This window comes from Oreochromis aureus, linkage group 9, assembly GCF_013358895.1.
Source record: "Oreochromis aureus strain Israel breed Guangdong linkage group 9, ZZ_aureus, whole genome shotgun sequence".
NCBI classification, from domain to species: domain Eukaryota; kingdom Metazoa; phylum Chordata; class Actinopteri; order Cichliformes; family Cichlidae; genus Oreochromis; species Oreochromis aureus.
In genome coordinates this window covers 12444059-12460672 of record NC_052950.1, presented here as the reverse complement: position 1 = coordinate 12460672, position 16614 = coordinate 12444059, and the positions used below count along the sequence as shown (strand labels likewise).

The window sequence follows — 16614 nt, the reverse complement described above, 5'->3', positions numbered from 1 at the left end:
AAAATATTTTGGGCAACTAAATTACAGAAAAAAAAATCACACTGGTGATGAAGAAGTCTCACAACTCACAAAATTTCATGTCAAATATGGCAAACTTCATGTTACAGGTTTAAGAAAGAGAACTAATCCACTTCCTCTTTTAGCAGATTAGAAGCAGGAAGGACACAAATGAGTTTAGTATGCAGATGTTAATCAGTGAGTATCTCAGTGCTTGCTTCTCTCTGATATGATAATAACTAGTTTACAGGGTTTATTGTAATTTTGCTTCATTTCACTCTAAAACTGTGAGACTAAACTGGGACTTGTTTGGTAAGGAAACATTTTATGTTTTTATTTAATGAAACTAAAACTTTCATTTTGTGATTCTTCTTTTAGTGCACTGACAGATACATTTATGTCATTTTCTTTCCTGGTGATTTAGTTTTACTCACAAAAACAAACTCTGTAGTATTGTTACTGTTTTCATATTTCATATGTCAGATGTTGTTAATAATGGTTCCTTATGAAAGAATGACAGCTGGTATTGCACAGAGGAAGTCTGGATTATATATTTGTTTAAAAAATAATGAATAATCTCTTCAAAATCCATAATTCAAATGACTAAATATCTGATGTGTGTTTGTAATTCAGGGTTTCAACAAGTTCCTGTGTGTGAACATGGTGACAGTCGGCATGTTGCTGATTGTCCTCTTTGTTCCAGGTGAGCTGTTTGTTCAGTCATTCACAGACATGGAGTCATTTTACAACATTTTACATTTTACTAACAAACAAAATCTGAAAGGTCAGTGAAGATAGAGTCAACAGTTTACTAATCATGACACTGTATTTACAGCTGCTTTGGCTGATTGTCCTGATGATGCAGCACTCTTTATAACTGCATCAAAGAAGCTGGAAGCACTGAGTGGATCTTGTTTGCAAATCCCATGTAGCTTCAGACCCAAAGAAGAACAGAGATTTAACAGCACAAGAAAAACCTTTGGAGTGTGGATTAAAAACAATTCTGATATTACCAAAATCAAAAACAATGTGATCTTCAACAGTAATGGAGCAGTTAGCATCTATCCAATGAGTATTACTGGGAACCTGAGTCAGAGAGACTGCACCACTCTGTTTTCTAATTTAACCACAAACTACACAGACACATACTTCTTCAGAGTAGAGAGTGAAACATTGAAGTCAACAGCTGCTTGTGATCCTCTTCAAATAACAGTCAGAGGTGAGTTATTTTTAATAAGTTTAATAACAAATAGACAATAATTCACATTCAGACAGTTGTTCTCTATTCTTTGTCAAAAATATCTCTTGAAGGTAAAAGTAACACTACAGTCACAGTGATTGTCCCGACTTACTTACTTACTTACAGTTTATTTCTTTACTGTATGGAATTCTTCCAGAAAAGTCTTGGTGTAAAATTTAAATAAAAACAAAATGAAGTGTTTTTCAAATCATTTACAATCTCAATTCATTTCTGTTCAGCTCAGAAATACCATAGAAAAGATTAAACTAACACCTTTTTTTGTTTTTTGTGGGTCAGGCTCTTGTTCATGTTTTAACACGACTGACAGATCACTGTTTGATAATGTGCAAATGATATTTTTAGTGTGTGACAGGTCTGTACTACAGACAGGCCAGTTTAACACTTGGACTCTTTTACCAAACATAAAAAGCCAGATGGATGCAGTTTTCACTATTTTCAAAAACATTTTTACTTTTTATCTGTCAGATTAAAATCAGTTTTAATCTTTTAATAATCTTTTTAATAATCTTTGCCTCAAATCATGTTAAATAAGTTCACACAGAGGAAGCATCAATGTTTGTTTTTATATTTTTATTTTCATTGTAGTGTTTTAACTTCCAGTTTTTGCATCTAGTCGTACCAATGATTTTCAAAAGTGTTCCTGAGCCTATGAAATGAGTCTCTTGGTAAAAATAAAGAGATTTAGTTTTAAATTTTCTCAGCTCTGTTCATCAGTTCAGTTACTAATTATTATTATTATTAGTAATTTTATTATTATCATTAATATCTTATGTTCTTGTTTAAGTGGTTATGTATTCCGTTAAGATTTACTAGTTCTCAGGTTTCGGTCCTGTGCGTCTTGTGTTCCAGCTCACTCTGGTCTCTGTGTAAAGCCCTTGTCTCTGAGCCTGTCTCTACATGTGTGTTGAGTTTCCTGTTTTACTTTGAAGGTCTGTGTCTGATGTCAGTGTATTCAGTTTTGCGTCCTCCCTGTCTCATCATGTTTATTAGGTTAAGCAGTGTCTCCCTCCTGTGTGCAGTTTCCTCATTTCCCTCTGTGTATATTAGTGTGTGTTCCCCTGTGCTCATCATCCTTCTGTCTGCGTATTCTTCCTCCGTGTTGTCTCTGCCTGACATCCCCTGTTTGCTTGCTGCGTTTCATAATTTCGGGTTTTGTTTTGTTAGTTATCCCAGTTTAGATTGCTCTTAGTTCTGTCCTGGACATCTCCGCTTCTGTTTGTGTTTCTCACCATTTGGAATAAAGCTCTCTCACTATAAGCCAGTTCCTGCATTCTGGGTCCATCTCTCATCTCCACACAGTCTGCCTCACAAACCGTGACACCAATGCTGCTTCTCCAGCAGACTAGGGCAAAGTACACTGCACTTGGCACAACAATCAACACATTAACATTCAAATTGTTAATATTCTTGCCACAAAGCACATTCCAGTCTGCAGACTCAAAGAAGAAAAAGGTAAAAAAAACTGAAAACATCAATCATGGAACAGAAAATTAAACTAACACAAAAACTGATAGAAAACCAAATAAAACAGGAGACAAATGCAAAACACAGACACAAGAAGGATGATACCTGACCTGACCAAGATGTGGAACAGGCACAAAGAGAGAGAAGAGACAGAGGGATGAACAGACACAGAAAACTACAACTAAAAACATAAAACATCAAAACATGAAGCAAAATCCTGGATGAAACACTCCTCAGTAGCATAACGATGGGGTAAAATTAACAATCATGAATCTAAAATCATACCGATAAAAACAAGAACATTTAAGAAAAAGACAGAAATCAAAACCTGTATTCAAAGGCTCAAACATAAAACTCCAAACTGGAATAATGAAACATAAATGCAAACCCAAACACAAATATAAAACAGAAAATACGTCACATAACTAAACACCAGAAATTGCACAAATATATCCACAACTGTATCTGTATCATCTTTGTGATGATGTTGAGTTGATAAAATATGTTCACAGACATCAAACCTGCCAAATTATGCAAAACTACCTCTGAGTGTTCAGCATTTAGGAGCTTTAATGATGTCATTTGATAATCAGCACTCAATGTTATTATTAAAATCCAAATATTGACTTCATTTATTTGTATAAAAACTGTGTTTGTAAAAAACACAGATTCTCCTTGGAGGCCCAATATTACAATCCCAGGTGATCTGAAGGAGAAGGAGTCTGTCACTATAACCTGCTCAGCTCTCACTCCCTGTCCACACTCCCCTCCTCAACTCACCTGGAATCTCCAACAAGACTCTCACAACAAAATAGAGGAAAACACAGATGGAAGCTTTACAACTAAAATCCAGCAGACCATCACTCTGTCAGACACACATGATGGAAAGAAGATCAGCTGCTCTGCCAGATATCCTGTGAACCAAGGAAAAGACACCAAGACAGCAGAGACAGAAGAGACTCTCAGTGTTTCATGTAAGACAATCAGAGTTTGTTGTTGAACTGAATCCTATAGGACAACATGATTTGTGTGATATGTCTTTGTTTTTTTCCCCAGATGCTCCTAAAGACACCTCAGCATCCATCAGGCCATCAGGTTTGGTGTCAGCAGGCAGCTGGGTGAACCTGACCTGCTCCAGCAGAGCCAAACCTCCAGTCAGCAGCTTCACCTGGTTCAAGAAGAGCAGAGATGGAGCTGTGAAAGTATCTGAAGGAGAGATTTACAGCTTCAATGTAACAGATGGAGGAGTTTATTACTGTGTGGCCACTAATGATCTGGGTAATCAGACATCAGCAGAGATTAATGTGACTGAAGGTAACGTTACTCAGCAGATTTGTTTTCTTTTCTTTTCAATTCTCCAGTTAGCAGGCAGCTGGAGTCTATTTCAGCTGTCTTAGGGTGAGAGGCAGGGTACACCCTGGACAGGTCATGAGTCTGTTGCAGGGCTAACACATACAGACAGACAATCATTCACACACTCACATTCACAGCTATGGGCAATAAATAGTTACCAATTAACCCAACCCCACTAACTGCATGTGTTTGGAATGTGGGAGGAAGCCGGAAGAACCCGGGGAGAGAACCCATACAAACACAGGGAGAGCATGCAAACACCACACAGAAAGGGCCTCACCTGGTAGTGGAATTGAACTTAGGACCTTCTTGTAACCGATGTGCCACCGTGGTGCAGCATTTTCTTTTCTTTTTTTAATTTTTTTGATTATTCAATTTTTTGTGATATATCTCAGAAGAAAGTAGAAACAGAAGTGTGTTTAACTGAGACTGAATTTGTTTTATGAAGTTCAAAAATTTATTTCATCCTACAATCTGTGGTTGTTCATGTGTTAGACTTAAAAACTATTTTCCCCCTTAAATGGTCTTATTTACTCTTAAATGTTAATTCTGTCACATACTGTTTTAATCAATCTCAAATTTTGTTGCATTAAAGGTGGAAACCTGGTTGGTGTCTACACTATAGTGAAGACTGTGGGAATCATAATGCTCGTGAGCACACTGATGGTTTTTGTGTGGTGAGACAAATGTTTCTGTGATACACTCATGTGAAACCACAAACGAACTCATTTTTAGTAAAATAAAATAATTCATTTTTTCTTATATTCTTTTTTTTATTTTTTCCTTCAGCTGGTTCAGATCCAGACACTCCAACAGTCCAGAAACTGAAATCTGTCAGATGAGCAGAGTCACATCACAACACATCAACTGAAGCTTCTGCAGGAGGACAAACTCCACCTCAAAATATCTCTAAATTCACTGCAGTGATCTTCAACACTTTTGGTTTGAGAGTAGAGATGATGTTGCAGGAATTGAGACATTTCCTTTGTGGACAAGTTCATGCCGCTCCTCAACTGGACTGAACATTTTAAATAGGACCTGCTTCACTCTAAGGTCAAGCATTTTATCCATGAACACTGATCTAATCCTACACTTATGTAAGACTGCTGCAGCATGATGCTTGGACAATCCTGGCAGTTTCCACTCTCTTACAGTTTCAGCTGTTTTCCTAACATTAGTATTAGATTCAGAATCAGACTCATCTTTATTTGGCCAAGTTTGTGCACACAAACAAGGAAGAAGTTACAGAAAGTCTTAAGAAACAGTGGTCTGTAGCACCTGCCTGAAGGCAGCAGTTTGAACAGTTATTTCTGGGATGTGAGGCGTCTGCAGTGATGTTTCCACCTGTTTCTTTATCCTGGTCTTGTACAGGTCCTGGATGGAGGGAAGATCCTCTCTGCAGACCCGACTATCCGTTGAAGTCTGGCCTCTAAACAGCTTTTCCACTGATAACTACTGCCCCCTTTGTGGAACTTTGCCAAAACAATTACAAAGATTTGAATCCCCCGAGGTGCTCAGGCTGTGGTGGGGGAATATCAGTGATTTACAAGTGCAACTTAAGTTGTCACCCATTTACTCTGAGCTCATATCATCCCTTCCAATCCAAGTATGAAAATCTATTTTGGTGTATTATTTTCCACCAACCTCCTAAATCCTGTGATGACTTCCTGAATTAATTCTGTCATCTGTTTTCATATATTGTCAAATTTGACCAATTCCCTTTTGTTGGTAATTGTGATTTAAACACTGATGATAGTGCAGGATGGTAATGGTCCCACACATAACAGCGAGCACCCCATGATCGTGATTTTACTCCCATCTTATCCATAACCTCCCTGCATATGTTGTCACGGTCCTGGGCCATTGACCCAGTGTTTAGTGTTCTCTGTGCCTCCCTTATGTTTGGTCTCTGTGTTTCTTAGTTGCTCTGTCTCCCCTGTCAGCTGTATCCCCTAGTCAAGTCCGCGTCTCAGTGTTACGTTTCCTGTTTTACTTTGAAAGTCTGTGTTTTTGGTGAATGTATTGAGTTTTGCTTCCCTTTGGTCTCGTCATGTCTGATTTATCCCAGCTGTGCTCTCCTTCTGTGTCTCATTCCCTTGGTTATTCCCCAGTGTATTTAAGCCCTGTGTTTCTCTATGTCAGTGTTGTGTCCTCCCTCATGCTTCCTTGTTTGCCTCTTGGTGAAGTTTAGTTTTTATTCTCCAGTTTACTTTAGTCCTGTATGATTTCTGTGTGTCAGCAATAAAGCTGCATTTTGAGTTATTCCCGTGTGTTGTGATTTCTACATTTTGGGTCCTCTTCCTGCCTGCACACAGCCGATCATGACATATGTCTGATATAGCACCTGGCCACACATTTGTATTATTGACACAGTTTTTCAGTTAGTGTTTTCTTCCCAGAAACAAACTGTTCAGTCTTGTATCTTTAATGAGAATTCAGGAGCTGTATCAACACATTTTTCAGATGTCAGTGATTCACTTCATGGGTCTAATAGTCTATGTTAATCATCATATTAAGTTTTAATTTAGATGATTAATGAAATTTTTAAGATTCTTCTTCTTCTCTGTCTAAAGCTGACTTTACAGAATGAAATTCTCTAAATTGTCTTATTGTGTCTCCATGTAATCTTTAAAGCAATTGTTGATGAGTTTTCTGTTGTATAAATGTTCTAAATGTACTCTGTGATCGTGGCAGGTAGATACCTTCTCTCTGTAAATATTCTGGGCTTTCAATCTCTCTGTGTGTCAGAGGGCATGCAGACTGTGGTCATGCTGTCTGTACTGTTGCTGATTTCTTTGCAAAGGTAAATAAACTGATAAAGAGTTTCAGAGTTTATTACTAATCAGTTTTTTTTAGTATTAATTAGTACTTGAATATAAATTTTTACGATGACCCTAACAGCTTGTAATAGATAACTCCTCATAATAAGTGACGTTCATACTGGGATTTTTAAAAAATATTTTAACTAAGGTTAAGTTTGCAGGCTCTGAAGGAGTGAAGTTGAAAAAAATCTTTTAGGTTGTGAATGTGAGTTCAGACGTTAAAAATAGATTGACATGTCATATCCCCTGTTTCACCTTTTAAGCAGGAAGGACACAAATGAGTGCATCGTGTGGTTTAGTCAGTGGATATCTCAGTGCTTGCTTCTTTCTCATATGCTGACCACTAGTTTACAGGGTTTATTGTAATTTTGCTTCATTTCGCTCTAAAACTGTGAGACTAAACTGGGACTTGTTTGGTAAGGAAACATTTGATGCTTTTATTTAATGAAACTAAAGCTTTTATTTTGTGATTCTTCTTTTAGTGCACTGACAGATACATTTATGTCATTTTCTTTCCTGGTGATTTAGTTTCACTCATTTCACATGTCAGATGTTGTTAATAATGGTTCCTTATGATGACAGCTCATATTGCACAGAGGAAGTCTGGATTATATATTTATTTAAAGAATAATGAATAATCTCTTTAAAATCCATAATTCAAGTGATTAAATATCTGATGTGTGTTTGTAATTCAGGGTTTCAACAAGTTCCTGTGTGTGAACATGGTGACAGTCGGCATGTTGCAGATTGTCCTCTTTGTTCCAGGTGAGCTGTTTGTTCAGTCATTCACAGACATGGAGTCATTTTACAATCTGAACTTTAACAAACAAAACCTGAAAGGTCAGTGAAGATAGAGTCAACAGTTTACTAATCATGACACTGTATTTACAGCTGCTTTGGCTGATTGTCCTGATGATGCAGCACTCTTTATAACTGCATCAAAGAAGCTGGAAGCACTGAGTGGATCTTGTTTGCAAATCCCATGTAGCTTCAGACCCAAAGAAGAACAGAAATTTGACAGCACAAGAAAAACATTTGGAGTGTGGATTAAAAACAATTCTGATATTAACAAAATCAAAAACAATGTGATCTTCAACAGTAATGGAGCAGTTAGCATCTATCCAATGAGTATTACTGGGAACCTGAGTCAGAGAGACTGCACCACTCTGTTTACTAATTTAACCACAAACTACACAGACACATACTTCTTCAGAGTAGAGAGTGAAACATTCAAGGCGACTGCTGCTTGTGATCCTCTTCAAATAACAGTCAGAGGTGAGTTATTTTTTTTTTAAGTAATGTATAATAACAAAATGACACTAAACCACATTCAAATACTTTTCTGTATTCTAAAATATCTTTTTTCAGCCTAAAAGTTTCAATACAGTCACATTGATTTTCCTGATTTACATTTTATTTCTTAACTGTACAGAAGTCTTTCCAAAGCAGTCAGTATGTATCATAGTTTTTATTGTTTCATAACATTTTGAAAACAGTTTCAGTGTGTGACAGGTCCGTACAGAACACAGACTAGTTTAAAGCCAGTTTTTATCTCCATCTCACTTCGTGATAAATGTGTTCAGAGCAGGAATGGACTTTTAACTTCCATTTCTGCATCCAGCTCTACTGTTGGCTTTCAGAAGTGTTCCTGAGCTCATCCAGTGATTCTTTTGACAGAACTGTCTGTGTTCAGTGCAGCTTGACCTGAGGGCATGAGGATCACAGTCATTCAACAATGATTTTAAGATTTTTACAACTTCTGCCAATTTGGTTTAAACTGTCCATTTCATTCACATATTTACTACTGACAGGCTTCACTCCTTTTATATCCATGCATGTTAACCCTATGATGCCCTTTGTATCATAACCTCTATCTCATCAACATGATCAATATTTGCCATAATTTCAAAACGTTATGGACAAAACTCTTTAAAACTCTCCTGCTTTAACAGGCTTTAACAGGTTCTTTGGTTTTAAGAAACAGTATTGCATAACAGTGTATGCAATACGAAACAAACATAATAAATATATAATAAAACTTAATCATACGCCACATGATATAGCAAAAAAAAAATGTGGATTTTATTATAAGGGTTAATAAACATCTCATTTCCAAAAAAATCTGAATTTTCTGGCTATTTTTTGATGGGTTGGGTCTTACACAGTTAATAATTAAACTTATTTGTAAGATATGAAAAGATGACAAAACAAATACCTTTATGAGATAAAAAGTAATCTGAAATCAAAATCAACTCAATAAAGTAAAATACAAATGATGATACATATCGTAAAAATATTTGAAAATCAAAACAAAAACAATGCACCAGCAAACATGTGACAACAGAGTGGTTCATAATCACCGTGTAAAGTGAAGTGTGCAGTGCAATGCAGTATACTGGATTAGAGTGTGATAAGTGTAGAGTTTAAATAAATTGTTAACAGAACAAATGATTTTACATTAGACAAGTACAGTGTATTATACACTGTATTTATCTTTATGTATTTGTCACGGTGAGTTGTGTGGCTGTCAGTGGCTGGACCCACGTGCAGGACTCGGAGACAAAACATGAACTTAAACGGCAGCTTTATTTGCTGGTGAGGCCACGCTTGGCAATACATAAACAACAACTTAAACTAACTAAACTGGAAATGCTGACGGTAGACGACAATGAATACACACACAACAAACGTGGAGGACGCAACAACAGGCAGGGAAAAACACAGGGCTTAAATACATACTGAGGTAATTAGGGAATGTGAAACAGGAGGAGAGCACAGCTGGGACTCATCAGACATCACAAGACAAGGGGAGGCAAAACTCAACACACTGACATAGTACACAGACTTTCAAAGTAAAACAGGAAACTGAACAGAAGTAACAGAACCACAACCTAAGAACTAGAACACAAGAAATGCCAAGGAACTAGGGATACTAACAACAGAAATCAAAACACATCATGAAATCAAGGAAAACTAATACAAACAGAAAAACACTGAGTCCACAGACTCAGGACCGTAACAGTATTTGCAACATCTTTAAAACCACAGATTCTCCTTGGAGGCCCAATATTACAATCCCAGGTGATCTGAAGGAGAAGGAGTCTGTCACTATAACCTGCTCAGCTCTCACTCCCTGTCCACACTCCCCTCCTCAACTCACCTGGAATCTCACACAAGACTCTCACAACAAAACAGAGGAAAACACAGATGGAAGCTTTACAACTAAAATCCAGCAGACCATCACTCTGTCAGACACACATGATGGAAAGAAGATCAGCTGCTCTGCCAGATATCCTGTGAACCAAGGAAAACACACCAAGACAGCAGAGACAGAAGAGAATTAGAATTAGAATTCAACTTTATTGTCATTGCACATGTCACAGGTACAGGGCAACGAAATGCAGTTTGCATCCATCCAGAAAGTGCTTTAGTCGTGATATAGATATATTACAATATAAATTAGCAATAATAGAGATGTGTAAGTATATTACAGAAATGGGTCTATTATGGTATGTTATAATGTACACAGTGTGAAGTATGTTATGAATATTCTATAAGTATGTACAGGCTGTAGTGAGTACAAGCTATGTACAGGCTATGAACAGGATATAAATATGAAATAAAAACTATACAGAAATCTGAGATATACAGTTATACAGAATGTGAACTATGTAAGTTATAAACAGTTGTGGGATTAAAAATTATCGTATGTACAGAATGATTATCTACACAGAACTATACAGTAGTGGTAAAGTGCTAGTGGTTGTGGGTGTGTGTATGTTCAGTCCATGAGTTTAACGTGGGTCAGATGTCAGGAGGCAGAGTTCAGGAGTCTGACAGCTGTGGGGAAGAAGCTGTTCCGGTACCTGGTGGTCTTAGTCCGGAGGCTCCTGTAGCGCCTCCCAGAGGGCAGGAGGGTGAAGAGTCTATGTGATGGGTGACTGGGGTCTCTGATGATTTTCCTAGCCCTTTTCAGACACCGCTTCCTGTAGATGTCCTTTATGGCAGGAAGTGGTGCTCTGGCGATGCGCTGGGCAGTTTTCACGACCCTCTGCAACGCCTTCCGGTCCGAGGCAGAGCAGTTCCGCACCAGACTGTTATACAGTTGGTCAGGATGCTCTCGATGGTGCAGCGGTAGAAGTTCACCAGGATGTCTGAGGACAGGTGGTTCTTCCTCAGAGTCCTCAAGAAGAAGAGGCGCTGGTGAGCCTTCTTGACCGGCTTGGAGCAGTTGGTCATCCAGATGAGATCCTCGGAGATGTGGACTCCCAGGAACTTGAAGCTGCTCACATGCTCCACAGCCGTCCCCTTAATGTGGATGGACTCCACATTAAGGGGACTCTCAGTGTTTCATGTAAGACAATCAGAGTTTGTTGTTGAACCTGCCAGCTCATCATGATTTATGGGATATAATTTATAAGTAATTTTTATTCACAGTTGTACATAAAATTGTTTTAAAAAAATGAAGAAAAAAAATGCTTAATTTATCCTGTAATGTTTGTGTTACAGAAATCAAAATGTGAAACTAATTCTATAAATAAAAGTCTAAATGTGATACAAAAGGGAGCTTAAAATTAGCCCTGGTGGTGGTAAAGATTTTCTGTGTCTGTCCTTGTGGCAGCAGAGATAACAAATTTTAACTCTGCTGCAAGTTTTCATCTCCATCTGCAGAAGGAGGTGCAGAGAAATCATGTCATAGCAATGCACAATACCCAGCTGACTACTATAATGTAAAATATTTATCTAATTCACATCTTTTTCTCCAGATGCTCCTAAAGACACCTCAGCATCCATCAGTCCATCAGGTTTGGTGTCAGCAGGCAGCTGGGTGAAGCTGACCTGCTCCAGCAGAGCCAAACCTCCAGTCAGCAGCTTCACCTGGTTCAAGAAGAGCAGAGATGGAGCTGTGAAAGTATCTGAGGGAGAGATTTACAGCTTCAATGTAACAGATGGAGGAGTTTATTACTGTGTGGCCACTAATGATCTGGGTAATCAGACATCAGCAGAGATTCATCCAACAGGTAAATGCAGACAGCAGCACAAGAATCAATCATTTATTAATATTAATAAACTGTATGCAGAATTGTGATTAAGAGGTTTGAATTTGTTGAAGAAAGTTTGGTGAGAATAATGGGAACCAGGGCTGGGCCATATCATACCGTTCACGGTAATACCGGTGTAGTTTTGGGCAACAATAGGAAAATGAAATATCGCGATAGAATATGGGTAAAACGCGCATGCGCAGTGCCTATGTTTACATACGCACATGGCGGCGACGCAGAATGAGAAGAGCGAAAGTGGATCGTTAAATGAAACGGATGAACCAGAATTGGTTTGTAAAAATGCTGCAACTTCAGTGGTGTTGAACTGGTTTAGCTTTCGTCCGTCAGATACACAACAAAGCACTATTTTTGGTAGAGCATGCTAGCGGGCCGTCGTTATTACCGTGTTGTTTGGAAAATACGGCACACTTAAAATCAATCCATGATTTTTCTGAAAATCAACAGTGTCCCTTATAATCCCGTGTGCCTTATGTATGAATTCTGGTTGTGTTTACTGACCTCGAAACAATTTTATGTGGTACACACGAAAATCTGTCAAATGTTTTAGTACAACTTTGCTAAGCTACGAAGCCACACCGCTTGGTGGATTGTCGGAGCATTACGGCTATCGTAGGCAGAAGCCTCGTGGAGTGATACGTACTGTGCTTCAACATAATATTACCGTATTGTGTGTGTATAACCTCTTTTTAAGTTTTGTGGATATTATACATGGTTTTGCTGAGGATATGTCGGCCAATTTCCACTGGAAATGCCTTTTGGTTAAACTGTCAGCAAGGAATTTGCACTGTTACATTTTTATATAACTTTAATGCACATAAAAAACAGCTGCTTGTTTAAGTGAAAATACATTGATGGGGTTTTTTGCACTAAAAAAGTTGTGGAGTTGTAAAGTATTTTGTCTAGTGTCAATTATATCGTCAGTTATATCGTTATTGCAAATTTTCAAATGTATATCGTGATAAATATTTTTGGTCATGTCACCCTGCTCTAATGGGAATGCATCCATATGTACCGAAATGAAAGCACTGTCAGCAGGGTCCAAGAGCTTTAAGTCATCCTCAGAAAATTCAAGCTCAAACAGAAGAAATAATGTGACTATAATACATTAGTATCAACTGCTTGCTTGTCTTGTTCAGGCTGCATGCATTGCCCTAATGCATAGAATGCTTTATTTTCTATTGAACTGAATGAAGTGACTTGATATCAATTAGGCCACTCAGAGGATGAAGTAGGGAGAACTGCTTTGCTGACTCATTCTTAAATAGACCAGCAAACACTCCAGCTTCCATTCATTTTCCATTGAGCATTTATTCCATATTTCAGTCATCCATCCACATTGCAGTAAAGTGCAAGCACGTGCAAGCTACTTGAGGGCAATCTAAAGAAGGCAAGGCATTTGACATACACAAACGAACACAGTCAGCAAAAAAAATACAGTATCCCTACCCACCCGTTCTCCATGTTGCCAGACCGGTAACCAGGTGAATATATTTCCCACTCATTCATTAAAACCTCCCACATGAACCCAAATCCCTGGAATAGACATACAACACCATGCAGACACAACCTTATCACCACAAAGTTTGTGGCCTCAACATTGAATATGATCCTGTTTAAAATAAGACATGAAATTATTGATTGAGCTCATTAAGTTAATAGGAAAGCTTTCACTCTCTTAACATTTGATTGAATGTAAGTAGATTAAACCATGCACAGCAACTTGAACATTTGAAGTTACCTTCATATAAGCCTGAACACTCAGTGACAAACATGATATTTATCAAAGTGCATTTGTCACTAACCTTTTTATATCTGCAGGAACACATCAGCCTTTATCATGGGGGGCTGCTGTAGGAGGGATCACTGGGATCATCGTACTCACCTGTATGGTTTTTGTGTTTTGGTAAGACTCTCAGATCAATGTCCAGTCCAGATTTATTCCATCCATGCAATATCGAATTTTGTCTCACTTTTCTTTATCTTGTGATATTGCTTGAAACTGTCAGTTGTTTCATTTTGACTGAACATGAACTAAAACCAGTGGAAGTGTTGAGGTATATTTTTAAGTTTATAGCTTCAGTATTTCAGTTTTTGTATCACTGGGAAAACAAAGCTACAGATGTGAATTTTCTTCAGATTTTATCATAAGATGCTCAAATATTCCACAAAATAGAAACATTTTTTCATGCTGTGGAATAAGGAATATTTTACTGCTACCTATACTTATTATTGGCATTATCATTGTATTAATTAACATTGCATTAAACCACATAACAAGCATTTGTAATAATACATATAATCAGGAAGCAGGCTTGAGTGAAGGCCTGAATGGATTCAGCTTCTTGTTGCATTTGAGTTTGCCTAGCAACAGGTGACGCAAAGAGGAGGACAAGTCCATGGGGACCTCAAAGGCCTGAGATCATCACCATATTTGGATGGATGCCAGAAAGGGGAACTTCTGTGTCTGCATTTATCTCTTAGAATAGATCATTGTCTATAGAAGAGGCAAACAATGTTCTTAAGATGCAAATTATGTGCTTGTAAACGCATGAGGGGGCGTTATAATACCCTGATGTTATAAAAGCAATCTGAAGTGTATTTTTGGGTGGGGATTTACAACTGATGGTTTCCAGTGTACGTCTCCCCACGCTGCTTGTATTCATTAAAAATCAATTGTTTGATCGACCTCTTCTGGACCATCATTGTTTTACTCTCGTCCTCAATTTCGGACCCGTAACAATGCAAATGATGATATGATACATTTTAGTGTTCCTGCGTGTCTGAAGTTCCCTTCGTGAGTTTCTAAGTTATGTAGTTAATTAATTCCACAAGATTCAAAACATATTTTGAAGCGTGTAAAGACGTAAGCATTTATTTTGCCATGACTGTGTTGCTGCGATGCATTCTGGACTGACCTGTTCAACTAAGCTTGTAGGAAATGTTTCAGGTAGATTGCTCAAGACATCATCATTATTATTATTATTATTATTATTATAATTATAATTATTATTATTATTATTATCATTATTACTGATGATTAAAGACTACATCTCTGTAACTTCTAGGCGACTAAAATCAACACGTCAAGCTTCACATCAGGCACAGGTAGGTTTGATGATTGTAGTTTGTGCACTCATAAAATGAAGGCTTAGCGTGACTGTGCTCAAAAGCAGATTTTAGATGTAGATGTTAGTGTCACCTTATTGTATCCTCAAGCTCTTCATAACATTTCAAGTTTGGTGCGTTTTATTTTACAGAATCTGTGTCTTCAAGAAAATGAGGACGGCCATTATGAAGAGATTTTCTTCTCCAACCAGAGACCTTCTTTAGACTGAATGTAGGACAGCAAGTAGGCAACAGTGTAATACAGACAGCTAATCGGGTTGTGTCGGTACCTATGTAATTGGCAGGCTGCACATCTGGAAAGGCACCATCACTGCTGATACATATTACAGCAAGATGAATCACATAATGTATCTATTACACCTGCTTGAACTCATAGTAAAAGAATCTGGGTGCTGCACTGGTCTGCCTGCAGTCCAGACCTTTAACCACCTGGAAACATTTGGCACATTTTGAAACCAAAAATATGACAAACCGAACACTGTTGAACCGTATGAGACAAGACTGGGACAACATTCTTTTGCAAAAAGTTACGCCAATGCTCTCCTCTGTTCCCCGAGTTTTACTGACTGCTGTTAAAAGAACAGGAAATGCTGAATGTCTCTGTTTTTTGGGGGGGAACATGTTTTGCCATCAAACTCAGTATGACCTTTTTCTGTCTCTTAAAATAGTACATTTCCTCACTTTAACCATTTGATATGTGTTCTATGTTCTGCTGTGAATAAAATATAAACTTATGAGATTTGCAAATCATTTAATTCTGTTTTCAATTTACATCTTACAGCATCCCCATAGTTTTTTAGAACTGGGTTTGTAGAAAATTGCTACATTGTATAAATTGCACCCATGAATTTAGATTATTATATATTGTTTCAAAAAGATCCTGACTTCAGTACCATATTTGTTATAGTTTACTTTTATTTATTATTGCATATCTGCAGATGTTGTCAATAAGACACTGACTATAGCACACTGTAGCAGAAGCAAAGGTAGATTTAGGAACTTAAATGCTCACTTTTATATGAAAACATGATTTACATGAAAAACACTTACCGTGTAAAAGCAAAACATATGAAACATAGAGTGACATGTAACATATAACAACTTATGTAATGTAGAGTTAAATATACGAGTGGCAGAAGGTGCACTCTGGTGAACTATGCAGAAGGTCAATCTGAAAAATACAGGAGACTGCAAGTTGGTGGCAGGTGAGAATGCAGCTAGGCAGCATCAGTAGTCTGTAGGATGACTTTTACATGAAGAAAAGAAATCAAGTGAAGGCAAGGTTTAAATAGTGTAAGTTCAAAAAAGAATAATGTTGCACAGAGTTCATGAGTTTTAGTTGATTGAGCTAAATCTGGTAAATTACTTAAGAAACATAAAATGCAATTAAACTTCCTGTTTTTCAATTTTACTCTATTGGCAAAGCATTGAGGATTTCTGTGACTGTCTTCAGTAAAAGCTGTTTGTTCTAATATTATCAAAATCAAGTGAAGGAGAGTTTTCCTCCAGTTCTTCTTTCCATTTCAAG

At 37.5% G+C, this 16614-nt stretch overlaps 2 protein-coding genes across 2 annotated transcripts; both read left to right on the top strand.

Moving 5' to 3' along the window:
* The first annotated feature begins 211 nt into the window (after positions 1–211).
* Positions 212–6685, top strand: LOC120441954 (B-cell receptor CD22-like). The gene is made up of 7 exons (XM_039617566.1): positions 212–309; positions 631–700; positions 833–1216; positions 3391–3696; positions 3779–4036; positions 4671–4752; positions 4865–6685. Exons 2-7 carry the CDS (start codon positions 658–660, stop codon positions 4944–4946), a joined length of 1155 nt encoding a protein of 384 aa, XP_039473500.1. The 5' UTR covers positions 212–309; positions 631–657; the 3' UTR covers positions 4947–6685.
* Positions 6686–7200: 515 nt separating this feature from the next.
* On the top strand, positions 7201–15715 carry LOC120432742 (B-cell receptor CD22-like). Its single transcript, XM_039617567.1, has 9 exons — positions 7201–7313; positions 7593–7662; positions 7789–8172; positions 9946–10234; positions 11235–11251; positions 11664–11918; positions 13779–13863; positions 15026–15065; positions 15218–15715. The coding sequence occupies exons 2-9, from the start codon at positions 7620–7622 to the stop codon at positions 15293–15295; spliced, it is 1191 nt and encodes a 396-aa protein (XP_039473501.1). The 5' UTR covers positions 7201–7313; positions 7593–7619; the 3' UTR covers positions 15296–15715.
* Positions 15716–16614: the final 899 nt, after the last annotated feature.